General features: G+C 42.5%; 2 protein-coding genes across 2 annotated transcripts in view; one reads left to right on the forward strand and one right to left on the reverse strand.

Annotated features, from left to right (window-relative positions):
* Positions 1-2,654: 2,654 nt before the first annotated feature.
* LOC119465316 (tRNA methyltransferase 10 homolog C-like) lies at positions 2,655-7,540 on the forward strand. Its single transcript, XM_049669293.1, has 2 exons — positions 2,655-2,675; positions 2,709-7,540. The coding sequence occupies exon 2, from the start codon at positions 2,731-2,733 to the stop codon at positions 3,982-3,984; it is 1,254 nt and encodes a 417-aa protein (XP_049525250.1). The 5' UTR covers positions 2,655-2,675; positions 2,709-2,730; the 3' UTR covers positions 3,985-7,540.
* Positions 7,541-9,153: 1,613 nt separating this feature from the next.
* LOC119445608 (L-fucose kinase-like) overlaps positions 9,154-19,098 on the reverse strand; it is an 80,736-nt gene continuing 70,791 nt past the window's right edge. The window contains exons 27-28 of the mRNA XM_037709905.2: positions 16,075-16,298; positions 9,154-13,293 (exon numbers count right to left, since the gene is read on the reverse strand). Coding sequence (XP_037565833.1) covers positions 13,189-13,293; positions 16,075-16,298 — 329 coding nt within the window. The 3' untranslated portion in view covers positions 9,154-13,188. The remainder of the gene's footprint in view (positions 13,294-16,074; positions 16,299-19,098) is intronic.

Genomic DNA, 19,098 nt, shown 5'->3' on the forward strand with positions numbered 1-19,098 from the left:
CAAGTGCATGGGCCGCTGTGTCTTCCGCTGTGTGCGAGCGTGCAGCCGTCATTTGCCTTTACGTCAACAGATTCAGAATTGTACAGAATATTTCACCGCACAGCTTAGATATGGCATGTGTACGCATTTTAAGTAGTGCGTGCAACTCATTTCTGCTTCACTTACGCCGGTGCAAACAGGAAGCGGCCTTGTACCTCACAGAATCTCGACTAATTGGTGTACTAGTGATGCAGGAATGAACTCCGGTCTTGTTCAGTGCATAGTGCACATAGTCAATTTCTCAGGACGCGTGAACTTCGACGAGAACTGTCAGCGCCTGCAACAAGAGTTTACTTACGCTGTACTGCGCACAGCAGTAATTCATGCTTGTCGGCTGTCTGTTTCGTGCATTCTGTTGCGAGTCGGTGGAATTTCACTGCTGTCATCAACCCCTTCATGTGTACATTGCTGCTTTGGGATCCCACAACAAAACAGCAACTACCAGCCTTCCGTAATTGCTGGTTTGGGATTCAACAACACAACAGTAATTACCAGCCTTCCGTAGGGGCGCAATCGCAAACAAGAGGCGTTTCTCGCGCAGACTAAGATCCTGCGCGAGCGCGGCCTAACCGTGACCTGAAGGGAAGCGGCGGAAATGTACACCGGAGATTTCGACCACCTGGGGTCTTTAACGTGCACCTAAATCTAAGTAAACGGGCCTCGAGCGTTTTCGCTATCATCTAAAATGCGGCTGCCGCACTTGTTGCTTCATTTGTTGCGCATTTGTTGCTTCAGAATGCGGCCGCCACATTCTCGCCCAAAACTTCACAGAGTGTCAAAGCCTTGACAAACACCGTGACAGTTGTTTCCATATGCAGACATGAGTCGCTGTAAATTACCAACCCAAACGGAAGCGCCCATAAATGAAATTGTGATAGTAGCACCGGTTTCATGAATTATGTCAGCGTGAAGCGACGAGAACAAAGGGTGGGTAAGTGTGTGTGTGTGTGTGTGTGTGTGTGTGTGAGGGGGGGGGGGGTGCGGAAAAAATTCCGGGGGGGGGGGGGGGGTTGACCCGGACAGGATGGCTTGCGGTCACCGAATTCTTCGAATTCTTCGTGCGAGCATTTTACACAGCTTCAGGTCTTCCGAGAGTGACAAGCCGACGGATGAGTTCAAACTTGAGGTGCCGGTAAGGGTCGGCCGCTGGTCGGTTGGCGAGGATGTCCCGGATCTCGGTAAAGTACGGGAGTCCAGATGGGCGACAACGCCCATCTCCTGGAACACGCGGCAAACCTCCCGGACCGACCGCTTTCTGCAGCTGCCGGCAGGAGGCGACACAATTTTATGCTTGCGACGTCGCGGAAGCAGCTCGCATCCCCATGAGAGAATGCAATTTTGCATTTTTTCTCTTAAAAACCAGGCAATTAACTGTGAGTCGACCCCAAAATGGGATCTTTCTGCAAAATTTGAGCAAGAGCAGTGCAGCGGTGAGCACAAAACCTTTTTTCGAACACGTGCAGCAAAATATTCGGGACCCTGTATGTATATCCGCGTACGTCTACGCGCGTGATCTATTCATTTTTGTTTAAACTAAAGCTTTAAGTGATATTTAAAATAGCCATTTTGAAATAAAAGGACGGTTCCTTATTCGGAGACATGCCGTCAGGGGTGGCGACCATAGCGTGACGGGTTATACGTACGTAGTAATTAGTACAAAAATCATTAAACAACTTTTAAACATTTAGGTGCAGCGGGCTCATCGTAATTGGGAAATTGAAGCGAGATCTCCGTACAAGCCATATCAACTTTTGGATCTAGAAAAATGCGATTACCCACGTGGGACTAGCCGGGCGCCGCGAGGTCTCCCCTGCGTCTTCTCTGGACCGAAATAAAGTTCTTTCACTCACTCACTCACCCGCGAAAGTGTAGCACGCCAAAATTCGGCTATCAGAGTGCGCGAAATCGAAACTGAGAGAAAGAGACCAGTTTGAATCTCGCGGTAAAAATGCCCTGTTCTTCCACTTACGTTTTTGATAAAACGCTCTTTTATGCATTGTACAAAAAAGTAACTGGCACGCCCATGTATTTCGTCCCACACTTCGGAAATTATTTCGAAACTGGTGTAATCCTGGAAATTAATTTCAAGTGGACACGTCTGGCAAACTCACCGGCTACAATTTGTAAATTGCGTTATGTGTCGCAAAGTAATTAAATAAGAAGCTAATTAGTGAAGTTCCGTTAATTATTTGAATATGCGTTTCGATTTCTCCTGCTAGTAAAGTCCACCTCTTCGAATAGTACAGCCCAAAGGCAAGAATTACGCTATCTGCCACAGATGATTTTTGTTTTTTAATTCCGTAAAACGTAAAAATCACCCTGTAGAATTCTTATACATAAATATATACGGAACAACACGGTGACAGCAACGTCAACGGCAAAAATTCACCTGGAGTGTCTATATAATCGCTATCGCAATAAAATTATCTCCACTTTATCCTTGAGTACTTGAGCTGAGCAGGTGCATGAAGCTTTTGCGCGTGGCTCCCCAAGAGCATGTATTTCAGCTGCTGTGAGAAGTTTTCCTAATCCCCCTTGGTGTTTCCCTACGTTCTCCGCTTGGCAACGTTGGGAAGGAAGTATGCAACGTAGCCAAGTCAGCGCTAGGCGTAAAGTCGGACAGTGACAGGCACGAGGTACGGTGGCTAGTTCTAGACACCGTACACGAGGTAAACTGAGGCCCGTGGTGTGATGCTTCGTTCCTCATTATTTCAGTTCAAAACTTTCTACATAAATGATGTGCCGCGTAATAAGTGCTGGAGAGCTCTGGAAGTACTGGTCAAAACGCCGTTTTGGACAACTAGAAGATTTTCCTGCGCGGTGTCGACGCACATACTCGTCGATGAAGGCGGACAAAAGGACGAGAGTAAGGAAAACACCCGTGTGTACCGAACTGGTGACTTTCCCGACCTGGCGCACGACAGGACGTCGAAGCAAAGATTGCGTCTACTGCTGCGGCAGCATAGACTAAGGCTTAAACATGGCCTACGAGCACCACAGGAATTGTCCCCCCAGGATGTGCTTGATTTGCTCGCGTTAAGCTCGTTTCGTAAGAGATGCCGCTTGTTTGAATATCTATTCTACAAAGAACAAAAGCGTTTGCGCCAGCACCGACGAGAAGTGAACTTTTTACCATCAGTGAAGGAGGACAAACCATCTTTCAAAAGGGAATTTTTGCCTCACACAGCAGATCGTATTGAAGACTACGGCCTTTTCAGGAATAGTTTTCTCATACGTATCCGAGAGACGACCATAAACAGATATTACGAGTCAAGGCAAATACCAGCAGTGCTGTTTGGCCAGAGTGTTGTGTTCGATCTAGGTTACGACAATGTAATGTCTCCAAGAGAATGCAACAAAGCCGCCAGAGACCTGCTTGAGGCCTACGGGTGTAACAGATGCAGTTGCGATCCGTTTCACCTCCATTTTTGTAATGCATCTCCAAACGGAGCTACTGCACGAATCTTGCAGGACGAGCTGTTCGCAGCATCTGAACACAAATTGTTGTCGGAGATTACACCAAGCAGCTACTTGGACATGTTTCCAAAAGAAAGACTTGTGTATCTAACCCCAGACAGTGAAAACACATTGGATGTCTTTGATTACGATGCAGTATACGTAATTGGAGCGCTCGTAGATAAAGAGACTAAGGAAGGTGCTACTCATGCCAAGGCAACTTCTGAAGGCTTGAAGACTGCACGGTTTCCACAGACATTTACTTGGCACTGGGAGACGAACGTATCAAAAGCGCTGCACTTGAATGATGTTTTCAAGGTCTTGCTTGCTCTAAAGCGAACAAACAGCTGGAAATATGCGTTAAAGTACTTAAACTCTAAGGTGACTGTTCTGCAGGAATCGAGTAGCATTTGTGTTCCAACTACTTCGCAGTGCCAAACTCAACACGGCTGCATAGTTTCTAGCAGCAGTATTGAAGCGACATTATAAGCAGTGTTCTGAACAGTGCAGTGTTGTCCTTGTGCAGAGTTCGTTTCTGAACTGAAATACGGAAGCAAAGCTGGAATTGTCAATAGCTGTGTCACGCATTCAGAATTTGAATCAAACTGTATGAGTAACTACTTCTAGGCAAATCAAAACTTCATTATGATGGAGGCATGGTTCTGTATAAATTTTTTTTCCTGGCAATTTTGGGAGCCCAAACGTCCTTTTCCCAACTATAGTGTACTGCTAATTATGTGGCATTGGTTCATTTCAACTTGCTTTTAATTCGACCTTGTACAAAAGTTCCAAGATGTGCCCAAGCATTTTGAAGACCGCTCTTTTAATCTGAACCAATTTTGCATCTGCTATTGGAGTTGAATTCAAAGAGGTTGACCGTATTTCCTCTGAGCATAAGACTGCATTATTTTGGCAGGCTGCAGGATGTAATGCATCATGCTGGTAGAATTTACATGAGCTTTCTAAATTATGATGCTCATTAGCCTGCTCCAGCTTAACTATTCCATGACAGTGTTTCAACTACCTGAGTACAGAGCAACTTTGAGCCACTAACAGAATGAAACTAATGTGCTTGATTTGAAACTGTAATACACTGCTGGCTGAGTGACCAAAAAAAGTCAACTGCCAATGTAGCCCCTTCAGTAGTACACTTATCACAGCTTGCATAGCTGTTCTGACATCAACACACATTTGCTTTCCTTTTCATTTCAGTGCCAAATTTCGGAGTCCAAAAATTGAAACTTAATTTCACTAGCATGAGCTACTACTTACTGTGCAATCATTATGCTAAAATCCACAGAGCCAACATTTGAATGTTGCATGCATGAAAAAAAAAAAAGTCGGAAATATGATGCTTAGCAAAACTTACAACTTTGGAAAGCTTCCTGAGCAATGTTTGTTGAACAACAGTGACCGAGCAACCAGTTGAAGTCACTTCTAAAATCTGCATAGAACTGCAGTAATGTGTAGCATCCCAGGTGTATATGCAATGCAAATGTTTTTTGTATGCTGAATACCAGAACAGCTGATATGTAGGCAGCAGTGCTCTCTGTTTTTCTCATGTTCTCTTGTACTTCATCGAGCTTTCTGCCAAAATACCTGCCATACTGATTTAGGGGCTGTGGTGTTCTACTGCTGACCATAAGCTCTGTTCCGATTACAGTCACATTCCAAGGGAAATTTTATGCAGCAAAGCTTGTGTACTGTGCTGTGGTTACACATAACTCCAAGTGATCGAAATTAATCCGAAGCCCTCCACTATGGCAACTTTCGTAGCCCATGTGATGGTTCGAGAAATTAAAGGCAATAAATGAATTAATCAGTTAAAATGCCTGCCTGCTCTTGTCAGTTGCATTCTTAGCTGTTTGAATGCCATGAGTAAAGTAAAAACAGATAGTCTAGAGATGTAGTGCTTTGCGTATTTACTGCTTGACTGCCAAGTTGTTTTCCCATCTGCTCCTCAGCCCCTGCCAGCTTTTTTCCGCGTGTTGGTTTAGTCACATTTTGTGCTACATAAAATCTAGTTTTTTTGTCGCTTTTTCTCATTTCAGTATCTGTGAACAGAATATAATTTCCTTCGTTTATCATAGTCCGGATGGACAGGCCTGTCACAATGGCCATGGCCATGGCTGCTCTTACAATCTTCAGCCCCGGCCATTCTTTTCTCTGTGTTGGTTTAGCGGACATTTCATGCTACATAGAAACTGGTTCTCCGTCATCGGTTTCTTCCAATTCATAATTCATCAACAGTTCCTAAATTTCTTTGCCTGTCACAGTGCGAAGTGACCTGACAACACTATTTCTCCATTTCTTCACTGCCAAGACAGAGTGACAGAGCACCGAGACATTTGCTCCACCTGCTGTGAAAAATTTAGCTTTCAAGTGTTTTTGTGTTTAGATGATCTCCCCATAGACACCCGAACATGTACGCAGTGTTCCTTTTTTTGCAAGAGTTGCTTCTGGAAAGGCAAAGAGATCACTGAAATCACAAAACGAATATATTAGGGAGTGGCTAGGGCTGTGCGCGAGTGGGTGCCCGAGTTATCTCGGGAGTGGCAGTGAAAGGTAATGCTGAGAATGCAGGAGAAAGCATCTAACATGGTTTGTACAACAAGTTGTCTAACTACAAGCACAGATCGCTGTGAATAGAGATTTCAAGTCATTAAACATCCAGCTTACTTGAAATTATGAATGCAACCACAACTTTGGCCTTTGCAAAACTTGGAACTTTAATTCCATGTTCTGTTCAGGTTGAATTCAAAGTTGACTTGCATCAGGTGGACAAGGTGCAAGAAAATAAATTTTGAAGCACTGGCCTGATTTTAGCAAATTTAAGACATATTTACACCATTACTACAAGCCTCTGTGCGAAATTTCCTTATTTTGATTCAATTATGACTGGTACAAATGTTAGTCATCTTGCTTGCTTGGAAAACTAGCAGAAGAAATTAACTGAGTGCGTGCGAAGTTGCAGTGCCCTAGGTTGTACAAGGATAGCCCAGGTTGTGTTGAATGTGGAGGTTTTTCTATACTGTATTCTTTTTACCACTCCTTTAATGACACTACCTTTTTTCTGCTTCCACTCTGCCTAAAAAATTTAGAAAAAGCTTGAAGAGATCTGAGTCGGCGGTTGCCTTTCCGAATAAATTTTGGTTCATAAGCTATCTTAACATAGGCAAATATTATGTAATGGAAGTAATAGTTTCCCTAAATTAATACTTTTATGGCAAGGTGCAAAATGAGAAAAACGAGTTTAAGTTTCTGAACTCTGGTGCTTCATTTGCAGTTAATATATGTTTCTCAAAACATACCATTAGCACATTTTAGGTCATTGTCTTGAACTTCGGATTTCTGCTGAGCAATATCCTCGAGCTTTATGTATTTCATGGCATATTTTCACCTTGCAAAGGTGGCACACGAGCACATCCCCTAGCTTTATCTGATGATGCACAAGCAAGTTACCCTTACAGCATTACATTTGCCATTACAGCCAAGAATTAACTGAACACTAACGCCGTGACAAAATTTAATTCTAGCAAGTCTCTGGCTTTGTCCAGAGTAGAAAACTGTGTTTTTACGTATGTTATAAACAAAATGGTAAGCATACAGTCAGCCATTGCTGCTTACAGCTGTACAGTATCACCAGTTTGAGTTAAATGCTTAAGTTACTATAGCTGGGCGGGCATTTTATTGAGCTTGGCAAGTGTTTTTCACCTCACATTTGCTGTTGAAGGAAATTGTTTGGAGCTCTCTCTCTCGCAACATTGGAGAAGAGATGATTTGGTGCTTTCCAATGACAGGCTCGAACAGTGTCCAAGGCACACCTGCCTTGGACACTGGCTCGTTGTTGTGTGATATTGTGAAATGGTGTGGCGGTTCCAGTGAAAAGATTGGTATCGCTTACAGCTGTTTTGTCAGCCATTTAACAGTTCTCATGTCTTTCTTTACGTTATTATCTTGGCAAGATTGAAAGGTTGGGAAACAAGCTTTTAGAAATGTTGACATGCACGGCTATGGTCATTCTTCGCTATGCAAGCGCAAGTTGAACATTAAGACTTGGAGATTGACTCCAACCAAATAAGGAAATTTACTAGCCCGACGCTTCGGAACCAATTCGGCTCCTTCTTCAGGGGGTATTCTTCGGAGGTGGCGGTGTGCCGCTTTCTAAGTCTTAATCAATTTTCCCAACCAGACAGGTAATTCTGTCGAAATGTTTAGCTTCAAGTTGAACATTGCAGTTTTTTTTACTGGGACCATTCAGGTGATGCTGACCAGTGAGTGAAAGTTAGTGGCTGGTTTTCTAAAGCATTAATGAAAATAATTTTGCTAGCATAATTTTGAATGTTAACTGAAAACCACAGAAACCTAAAAAGGTGTCCTTTAATGGAAAAATCACTTCTGCTTTTCTTATTACTAGGTGCAATATGCTGTCGATATCCAGTTCCCCCGAAATACTTACTGCCTTTGTACCTAGTGGCACCAGCTAATGGTAAAAGTGACACTGTAAAGGATGGATCTTCACAAAATTATAAGGGTGAACACAGTTATCCACTACCACAGGAGCTTTAGCATTGCTGTCACTTGCTTCTTTGCCTTGTACAGCACCAGATACAGCTGGTTCATTCATCGGCACAATACACAACCCTCGTAAATGCCTCTAAACCCTGGCCCTGCGGCTCATGCTGTACTGTTCTTGTGATTTGCCAATACCCCTCACCTCCTTCGCCTTCATCACATAACGTAATTTGCAATTTCCCCAACTTGTGCACAGCCAAATTAGCAGATTTTCAGTCACTAATTGACCTTTTTGCAGCGACTTTGTTCACTAATAATGGGTTCAGACAGTGCAGCTACATATAATAAAATCAAGGTCATAGTTCCACTTGCTGTACCTTTTGGTATAGCTTACGAGGTCCTTTTGCTCATCTTAGGTTTATAATCGCAGACAGCAAAGCAGTTACCATCTTGACACAATATCATTCATAAGTTAGCTGCCCATTAAATTGAAGTTGTTATTATCAGTTGGCAGATGGTTTTGGGTCAGACTATTTCCTTCCTTTATGAAGGCTTTGAACCGATATACATTCACAATAATGTGGCCCTCTAGTGCCACGCTACTACTGATGTCAGCCAATAAGGAATGCAGTCATTTGAATGCCATGTGTCCCAGAATATTATTTGCTCTCTCTGGAGCACAGCCTTGAGTACAGTCTTGAATGCTTCAAGCACGGGCTTGTAGTTTCAACTCTAGTGCTAAATAATAGAGCAACAAGTATCCAGCACATGCATGGAGGTTCACATTGCTCCCCATGATCTTGTGCCTTGAAAAGATGGGTACAAGATGTTAAGCTGACCACACCCAACTGTAACAATGTGTCTCATGATTTTTTTTTTCTTTGCATTAATGATGCCTTATGCCTTATTATGAGTCTTAATTTCTATTAGATGTGCTAGGCACATCCTTAATGAGCTCTAAATGCACAATTGGACCAACTTGTTTAGAGAGAAGCTCACCCAACAGATTTGCACTTATCACAAATGTTGCACACATTTTTCTGTCAATAAATGACAAGCCTGAACATATTTTGACCAAAACAAACTGAAGGTTTTGTTACAAGAACAAGGTATCAACCACAAAAACATTTGCCAAGTGATGTTTGAAATGCACTTTATTGAGGCCATTGTCTCTCCATAAGGCACAAAAAGCACAGAGGATAACCATATGGCTTGTCCAGACAAAAGCAGATGACTTCTCTTGTTAATGCTCTTGTAGAAAAAGAGACAAAGGATAGTAGCTTTGAAGTGTGGCATGGCAGTGGTTAGTGATGCAGTAGGGTGGAGCTCCATTAGCCACGCTAGTGTTTCATTTAATAAAGATTTAATTGCAAGTGTAGTGCTTGTTTTGTGTCTGCATTATTCAGCTAGAGATCCATCTTTCTGCACCACAATTCATTATGGTCAGCCATACTAACAAGCTTTATTTCCTGTTATTCAAAATTTTATTTCAGAAGTGACAAGTTTTTTTTTTTAACATGCCGTAAGTTGAGAATTGCTTTCAAAGTCAAAGTTTATACAGCATGCCTTCATCACTAGTAACCATTTGTTTGAAGGCAACACATTTGCCTTTATTATTTTAGCGCTGGCTGCAAAAGCCTGCACATGGTGCCTTGTGTCCTGATATCAAATTGCTCGAGGAGCCAATTTGAAATTCAGTTTGCCAAAACAAAGTTTATCAAGACAATATATTACGAGGCCTCTATGCCAAAAGTTCATTTGTCTTGTCCTGTATTACTATCTATCTCGACTGCCCTATATTTGCAGCGACCACATTTCCACAGCGTTGTCATCATTTCATGGATGCCATCTTCAAGAGAAATATTGGCACAGCAACAATCTGCCAAGCAGTAATTTAGGTGAAAAGGGCTTCACCTTGCATGGTACTTTAACTTGTAAAACTGCTCTACAGGCTACATATCGGATGGAAAATGCCATAAGGCTTGTAACTGCACATTTTATAAAATTTTATTTAAAAATTTGAGCGCTGCTGCTTAGAGGATGAAAACATCGTTTCCTTAGCTAAAAATTCTTCACAAAAATGAAAATGTTTGTGTTCACAAAATAGAGCTGTTTTAGAGATTTGTAAAGGCTCACATGGATAACACTAGTAGGTACAAGAGAGACCAGCATACAAGAATGACTACAACTTGAGATGGCTAGGCTGGGTTTGTTGCTCTCTGTACAAAAAAAAAAAAAAACTTTATTTAGCTCCTAATGTAAGGGGTGCAGTTTTGTCCTCTTTGCCAACAGCAGCCTAATTAAGTTTCCTGCAGATTGGGTGATAATATTGGGAAATTTGAAAACACAGTTTGGTACTCACAGGATACGATGAAATTTATCTCCTAACCAATTCTGTCTTTCGAAGATATGCAGCAGATGCCCATTAAAACAAACCCAGTTAAGCTATGCTGAACAATGTGCAAGCGCTTGGCTGGTTTCCAACTAATATGAACCACCCATTTGGTTAAGCCAAACTTTCGCAGCCATCACATAATTTGCACACTTGATGGCAGCCAGTGATTAAAACGCTCAGAAAATCTTCCAGGAGGTCTGGTGTGAGAAAGTTTTCTGTGGAGCGCCGTATTTTGAGCACTATCATAGCGGTAGTAGTCTGCTGCAGTAGTTTGCATAGCATCAGTGGACTATAATCTAAACAATCTTTTCCACAAAGTTCCAAGGAATGAAATGGGTCGTTTCATAATAGTACATAAACAATTATTCCGTGCCATACAAGGTTCCCTGAAATCTGTGTTTTAAACATGTTTTTCAATATTTCAGGTCAAAATATTGTCCCTTAAGAGGTTCATTATATGCAGCAGAACATATTTCGAATCCTGAACTTTTCACCAGTTTTGTTGTGTATACAAATGTGGACTCCATGTCGGAAATATAAAAAAAAATGTGAATCACAGAGCCATGTTGACTATTTCATGCACAAATGTGCTTAGAAAACAGAGAGCTACTTCAGAAATTTGCCTAGTGCAAATGATTACTGTCAAAAACGAAATAAGAGAACCCGCCACAAAATGACATTGCACTGCAGCAAAGATGTGGACATCTATCTTGCAACTTTTTTTTATGGACTGGTTCATGGGGTTTAATGTTCTAGAGCAACACTAGGGTTATGAGAGACGTCGCAGTGGAGGGTTCCAGATTAATTTTGACCACCTGGGGCTCTATAATGTGCTACTATATGAGCATTTATGGATTTAACCCTCGTTGAAATGCCACTGAAATAGCCAGAAATCGAACCCGCGACCTGCTTAACAGCAGAATGCCATGGCCGCTAAGCCGCTAGGTAGGTATAGCATTTCTCACTAACCTACTTGGCACATAATCAATTTTAGAGCACAGGTCCAGTCTTGGTTGCAATGCACTTAAGACATTATTTTTGTTAGCTTCAAATTTTGAGGTGTTTTCTTGGCCCATACAATTGCACATAAGGTGCTTGAAGAGCTTATGCATAAAAGTAAAAAACAAAACAATTTCTATTATTTATTTTTTTTTGTCAAATTGCTGTGTGGCTATTGTACTAGTATATACAGTAGTATGAAAAAAATGCTCATAGAAAGTCCTCTGTCAACTGTGCCTTTTATTGAGCATGAAGTACTCTCTAAATTTTTCATCAACTTTTTTTTTTTTTTTTTTTTTTTGCAGGAAGACAACTATTTATATTAGTGAAAGAAAAACATTAACAACTAGTGCCGAGTGACTGGACCTCACAAGTATGGTTCTGCAGAGCTTTCATTCAGGAGACCAACTAATATAAGAACCAGTAAGAACTGGCATAATCTGTTTTGTAAGAAGTGAAGATCCATGATGAAATAAAACAAGACACCCACCACAAAAGATTAAGTAAGGTTAACATTTCATTTCTACATGGCAACCTTGTTGACAAACATGTACACAAACAGTAAAGGCAAATCATGAAGTTCCATGGATTGCCATCAACTGTGGTCACACATTTCACCTTTTGCAATATGATAATTTGAAGTGTGAATGCCTTCCATAGTCATGCAGTTGAGTAAATCAGATAAGGTATTAAATACACCGAAATATAAAGAAAACATTGAGACAGGACATTGATGGGGAAATAAAAACCAAACGAATGAAGTCTGATGCTTCTGTTATGTCACACCACCACTTATACAAATTTGTGGTGTGCACCAACCAGCGTCATTTATCAATACGATTTTTCTTATGTGCATATGCTTTCAAGTATCCTATTTTTTTTTTTTTATAGCTGTATACGTTCCATGTTTAGCAAACTTAATATGCTTCAATTCCATCTTACCTGAAACAACACTTGGTAATGTGGTTGAGGGTTCTTTCGTTTTTATTTTTGTGAAATGAAGTTTGAAATGATATCATTAAACATTCATCAAGACATTTATTAGACCAGCGTAAAAGAGTATTGTGGAATACATTACTAGCTACAGCAATTATACAGTAACTGCACAGTACGTACTATGCACTGAAACAGGAATCTGCACAGTGTCTCGATATATTTGCATGCAGCTTTCATTCATAGTGCTTCAGTAAAAAAAAGGGAGGTATATGCAGTGATAAAATGAATTGTATATTGATAATGGAGAAAGTTTAGAATGCAGTTCTGCATGGGCTTCTATTAGCTGTGAATACTGAGACAATCATTGATATGTTCTGTAGTTACACAATGCAACTACAGAAAACTGATTCTCTTGAGCTGGTAAAGACATGGGGGAAAAAAAAGCAGGATGTCACTATTGAATTTTAGACAAAAAATAAATAACTAGAAGCATGGTGGGGTGCTCCAGTTTTGAAATACAGAAATGTGGAAAAAGGAATGATAAAATTACTTTAAAATGTGCTTCACATATGCTAGGATCCAGGCTAATCATAGCAGTATACCAGTACTATATCCACCTCTAAAATGTTGAAAATGCATTACGGCGACTAGGCTGCACAGTTCATACTTAAAGGCACCAATACAGTATGTATTCTTGAAAGCCCTTGGAATGTATTGCGAACTGTTTCGTCTTGAGCCACAAAAATTTATAAAAAATTACAAAAGTAGGGGCACTGGCAGGCCACTTCTCTGTATAACTGTACAACAAAGCCACTAAGTAGCCACTAAGGCACTAAATGCATATGGACCTAATGCACAGACACAAAGGGAACTTCTATGTTGCTTTCATTGATGCTCAGTCTCAAACCAGTCATGTCAACTTCCACCATGTGTACAGTAACCTTTGACATTCCCTGTAAAATGAAGAAAAGGAGGACACAAAGAAAAATGTCACACAAGCAACCTGATACAGTGTAGACCGTTTATAACGTAAGTCGCCGGAGTCGCGAATATCCGCACTATAAGCGGTACCGCACTATAACCAAAACAACCATTTTATTGCGATAATGGACACTCCAGGCGCATTTCTGCCATCGCTGTCACCATGCTCTAGGTTCCGTATTCGCTTACTAAATAAATTAACAAGCACGGTGTCACGCGCGCACAAGCAAACATGAACACATCTCGCTCGTTGACCCTGGAAACAAACTGCCAAAACGCTCGAGTGACGAAGCGCGGCGAGCGAATTGACCTTCGTGCTATCATGCCTCTCACTTTAACGAGACCTATAAGCAGCGAAAACATGGCACGACGGACTTTCCCCATCGCAGATTGCTTTCAAGATAGGGCCAAGGCGATCGCATCGCTGAAGTGGATCGTCGCAGATTACGGCCTGCTTCGGTCCACTGAAACCGCTCCGCATTGCTTTGCTGGTGAAAATCCTCTCCTTCTGTTTGCGCCAGTCCCGAACGCAAGTTTCGGATTCTCCGAACGCCCGTGATGCGGCCCGATTTCCGTCCATCTCCGCACACATGATCACTTCCCTTTTAAATGCGGCATCATGATGAACTCGGTACTTCATGCTGATAGAGCAGACGCAGAGAACATGAAGACAGACGGTTGACTATTGCATAAGCACATGTACTGCAGCACATGGAGGAAGCTACGCGTAGCTAGGCTCGAGAGTAGCTAGGCTCGACGCGCGTGCGAGGCAGCCATTTTGAAATGCCGACGGCTATATGGTAACACAGATTTAGGGTCGTACTCGATTCTAACGCGCACGCAATTTTTGGACCTGTTTTATCGGAAAAAAAGTGCGCGTTAGATTCGAGTAAATACGATATTTTTGGCTTGAGGGGAGCGTTTGCCGCCTAGGTTGACTGCCGAACTTCCAGGCAGCTGCACCGTAACCGGTATTTCGTGTCCCGCAACTGCACTATAAGCGATACGCGTATACATGGAAAAATTAACGGGAGCGGTTACGTTATAAGTGGTCTATACTGTATTATGATGCTATGATTTAAAATGGCCACGAAAATAGAGCACACGATGACATTTCTAGCAGAGCTAGTGCATGCTAAACACGTTTCTGGTGCAAACAACATGTTTAGCCTAAGAAAAAGTTCTTCTGAAGCTACTGCAGTTCATTTTTCCCTACTAAACACTGAAGTGGAAGTATGTACAGTTGAGCCCATGTTTAACTGCCCTATTAAAAAAAACTCCCAGTTATTGTTAATTAAAAAGCTGCTTAACCATCAAAATAGTATGCACTAGGGCAATGGGATAATGTCACAAGCACTGTCAAGCCTAATTACATATGCCAAAAAGTGTCATAGGCATGCAAGACAATTAATTGCTTTGGTGAACACAAAGGCACTACGCTAGGTGCCTAGGGTACAGCAACAGTGTGTCAGCTGTTAATGTCTAAAAGCATTATGCATTGAGTCGGCAGATATCATGTCATAGTAGATGGCCAAGACATTTGTTAGCAAGACTTCGTTCCTGTGGATACCATAAATAGCGTCGCAGAATGGTGCCACGAATTAAAGGACCGTCCATTAAATTCTAGGATTGAATTCTAAAGAAATGTTGGCACCAATAAAGATTTGCAACCAGTAACCTTGAGTATAACAGTAATAAGGTGTCATTCCACCTCAAGAGATTCAAGTGTTTTGTTGACCACTACAAATTATATTGAAAAAAAAAATTAATGGTTATTTGCATTGGTGTTAGAACTATTACTGTATTTCATTTCAACGCTGCAGAGGGTGTTGGAAAAAAGTGTTTAGACACCGTTGTGAAACGTATGCCCTGTAACTTGCAGAACATTATTTTACGAGTCACACAGTTTATGAAATCCTTGCATCTTGTATAGCTTTTGAATAGAAAACAAAATCATAAAATGTAACACAAGAATAACCCTTCTGACAACATCACAACAATGTTCTTTGCAATTTGGGAGCCTGGACTAGCTGTTACAAATGTTTTCAAAACAAATGAAAACATGTCATCTAAAGCATAGCAAAGTTTAAAGAAATTGCATTCTGGCTGATAGACAAATTATGTTCCAAAGCATTCCAAGTAAATATATACAGGTAGCCATATGTTATAGTATGCTTCATTGACACCTCACTGACAAATAAAGTGTTCAATGTATCATATTCGCAGAAAACTATCCTTACACATTATGAGACAAAGCCATGTGAAACACCAATGTACTCGTATTTCATGGCAGATTTTGGAAACAAATATTTGCAAATTGGTGCTAGTCTTAGAATTTATATTAAATGTGTATGACTAGAGGACTCACTGGCTTTAATCCTGCAAATAAAATGTGTGAATAATATTAATTATATTAATTGCCATTAACAAGTCATTAATATCAACATATTAATGACATGTTAATGGCAATTATCACACTATGCTAGCCACCTACTACCATGAATAATGTGCTGCTGAAAAAACAAAAAGGACAAAAAAACAAAACTTTCAGGTCCAAACCTCTGCAGTGTTTTTATGAATTACTTTTTGCTGAAACACTTGGTCTATTACTCACTCTGTTGCTACTCACAGCTTTGCAAGAAGTTATGTGAACACGCATCCCACTGTTACCAAAAGCATAAGAGTGATGTCGACATTGTGTGATAGTTTGGTGGAGCTGTAAGGTTGTCAGAAGAAAACATTAGCTCCCTTGCCTCAGTCTCGTCCAAAAGTCTTTGCACGAAGCCTGCCTGGTGGGGTTGTTTGGTGAGAGCACACAGGAACCCACCTCCGCCTGCACCTAGCAGGAGCTGGCCATGAACATGCGGCCGCAGAAGCCCCATAAGGCGCCCGACAAACATTGGCTCACACCCAGCAGCCAGCACCTTCTTTAGCTGCCAGTAGTGGTCCAGCCACTTTCCAATCGCCTCCAGATCCCCTGGTTGCAAAATACTCAATGAAGCACTCAAAACATAAGCTTTGCACAGGTGTATAAACAACTTCACTGCAGCCAATTTCATCAACTTCTGCAAGCTCAACATTTTCACCTAAGTTTATTATGCTTCCTCCAGTCACAAGCATCCACGGCCAGTCAAAGCCGCTCATCAAGCAGCGCAATTGCTTTCATGCTCAGAAAGCAACATATTAAATAGTAAGCAAGCATGCACGAATAGAGTGAAATTTCGATATAACGAACTTCAGGGGATCGCGGTAAATGGTTCGTTATTCCAAAAAGTCGTTATAGTGAAATGAATGAATGAATAAACCTTTATTTGAAAAAGTGACTTGTCAGTCAAAGTGGGAGGGTCCCTTATTCCAGGAACCCTCTGGCCTGGATCGCCCGCGCAAGTTCGCGCTTCCCAGGAGTTGTGAACTCCTGGGAAGTGAAAGCCTAAAAATTTACCATTCCACCCATTAACCCACCAGTTCATAAGTTGTCACCATATGAGCTATCTATGAAGATGTCGCTGTTGGGTCTCAGCCCATGCTGTTGCTATTTGCCATAGATTTCGGCCCAACACACCACCAAAGCACCATGTAATAATAGTGATGCACTCCAAACAGACGCTACCGACAAAAAGGAAGCTCCATGTCACCTCCAAAGCTTGTTTTGTTTGTTTTTCACATTCCTTGCCATGGACACCACAACTGTCTTGCTCGAGGCGGACACCTGAACTATTTCAAAGCGCAAGCGCGCGTAAATGACACCACCCGGAAAATACAAAGTGGACTGTGTGGCAACCCTGCGAGTACGGAGGTTACATTTCTCTGTACGCCTAGTGGCGTAGCTAGTACAGCCACAGAAAGAGGTGCGCGGAGAGAAGGGTGAAAGAAGGAAGAGACGTGCCTCCATTGCTAGGGGAAGCTTGGGGGGTCAGAGCCACCACGACGAAGCTTCTGTTGTGCCTGATCTGCAGCAGCATGCTGCGCAGCTAGAGAGACAGGAACACATTCTGATAAATCAGGCTGGTAGGGTAGAATGGTATCGATGGTGCAGGAAGGTTCACGGCCGTACAATAAGAAAAATGGGGAAAAACCAGTGGTGGCTTGAGTGGCAGTATTAAAGGCGAACGTGACGAACGGAAGCACAGCGTCCCAGTTCGAATGGTCGGACGAGACGTACATGGCGAGCATGTCGCCAAGAGTACGGTTGAAACGCTCCATCAACCCATTCATCTGTGGATGGTATGCGCTAGTGGTCCTAAGGATGATGTGACACTCCTTCAGAAGCGACGTCATGACTTCAGATAGAAAAGCGCGGCCTCGATCACTAAGAAGTTCCCGAGGGGCTCCGTGACGAGGAACAAAATGCCACAGTATGAATGATGCAACGTCTTGGGCAGTGGCAGACGGAAGTGCAGCAGTTTCTGCATAGCGTGTGAGATGATCCACTGCAACGATAATCCAACGGTTGCCAGCCCCAATACAAGGAAGCGGACCGTAAAGGTCGATTCTGACGCGATCAAAAGGACAGGACGGACAAGGAAGCGGCTGAAAAGGCGTGGCAGTGGAAGTAGGGAACGACTTTTGGCGCTGGCAGTCGAGGCAGCAGTGGACGTACTTCCGAACGAACTTGTACATGCCAGGCCAGTAATACCGAAGCCCAAGGCAGGTGTAGGTCTTTAACATGCCACTGTGTGCACATTGGGGATCAGTGTGAAACGATGCGCATTCATCAGCCCGAAGGTGACGCAGTATTACGAGGAGCCATTGCCGACCCTCGGGGAGATAGTTGCGATGGTAGAGCAGTTGGTCGCGAATAACAAAGTGATGCGACTGCCGCCGTAGAGTCCTAGATGCTGTAACAGTGGCAGGATCAGCGAGAAGCTCCAAAAGCGAAAAAATCCACGGGTCTTTGCTCGGCTCAGAGCACATGTCATCGATGGCAAGTGCTGACAGGACAAAGGTGAGTGGGCAAAGACTGTGCACGTCAGGTGAAATGAGCGAGCGGGAGCGTCGGCATCGGTGTGCTTGGATCCAGAGCGGTACACGACCTGGATGTCGTGTTCTTGCAAACGGAGTGCCCAGCATGCGAGGCGGCCAGAGGGGTCTTTCAATGAGAAGAGCTAGCACAGCACATGGTGGTCCGTTACTACATCAAACTGGCAGCCGTATAAATAAGGTCGAAATTTCATAAGGGCCCAGAGTATGGCTAAACACTCCTTTTCTGTAACAGAGTAGTTTAGCTCCGACTTTGTCAGCATGCGGCTAGCATAAGCAACCACGTATTCCTCAAAACCACGATAGCATTGGGCAAGAACCGCCCCAAGGCCAACTCCACTAGCATCTGTATGGACCTCAGTTGGGGCAGCGGGGTCAAAATGTTGCAGAATAGGAGGAGAGGTGAGCAGATGGCGAAAGGTCGTGAACGCCTCATCGCATGCTTTCGACCAGGCGTTTATGTTTATTGCATGTTTATGTCACACGTCTGGTATCAAATTCACAGTTAGCTAGATCACTTCTTGCTACAGCGTCAAGAATATGATGCATCACATACAGCTGCCAACCGATTTTTGTGACACTAAGACGTCTTCAGTGCACTGCCATTCATCCCATGCATGGTCGTAAGTATAATGACGACCAAAACTTTGGAAGCCTTGCAACTTGCCATTTGATTTTTCTGACTTTGCCTGCACAATGGTGTGCAAATCTGGCCATTACGACAAGCAGGAAGAGTGCTGTTTTTGTAGTAACACATTGCCAATGCCTTGAAATCAACTATTTCTCTGGCCTCCTCA

This window comes from Dermacentor silvarum, chromosome 1 (assembly GCF_013339745.2).
Source record: "Dermacentor silvarum isolate Dsil-2018 chromosome 1, BIME_Dsil_1.4, whole genome shotgun sequence".
Lineage (NCBI taxonomy): Eukaryota > Metazoa > Arthropoda > Arachnida > Ixodida > Ixodidae > Dermacentor > Dermacentor silvarum.

Coding starts and splice junctions, on each gene's coding strand:
- LOC119465316 (XM_049669293.1), top strand. CDS start 2,731: ATGCTTCGTTCCTCATTATTTCAGTTCAAAACTTTCTACATAAATGAT.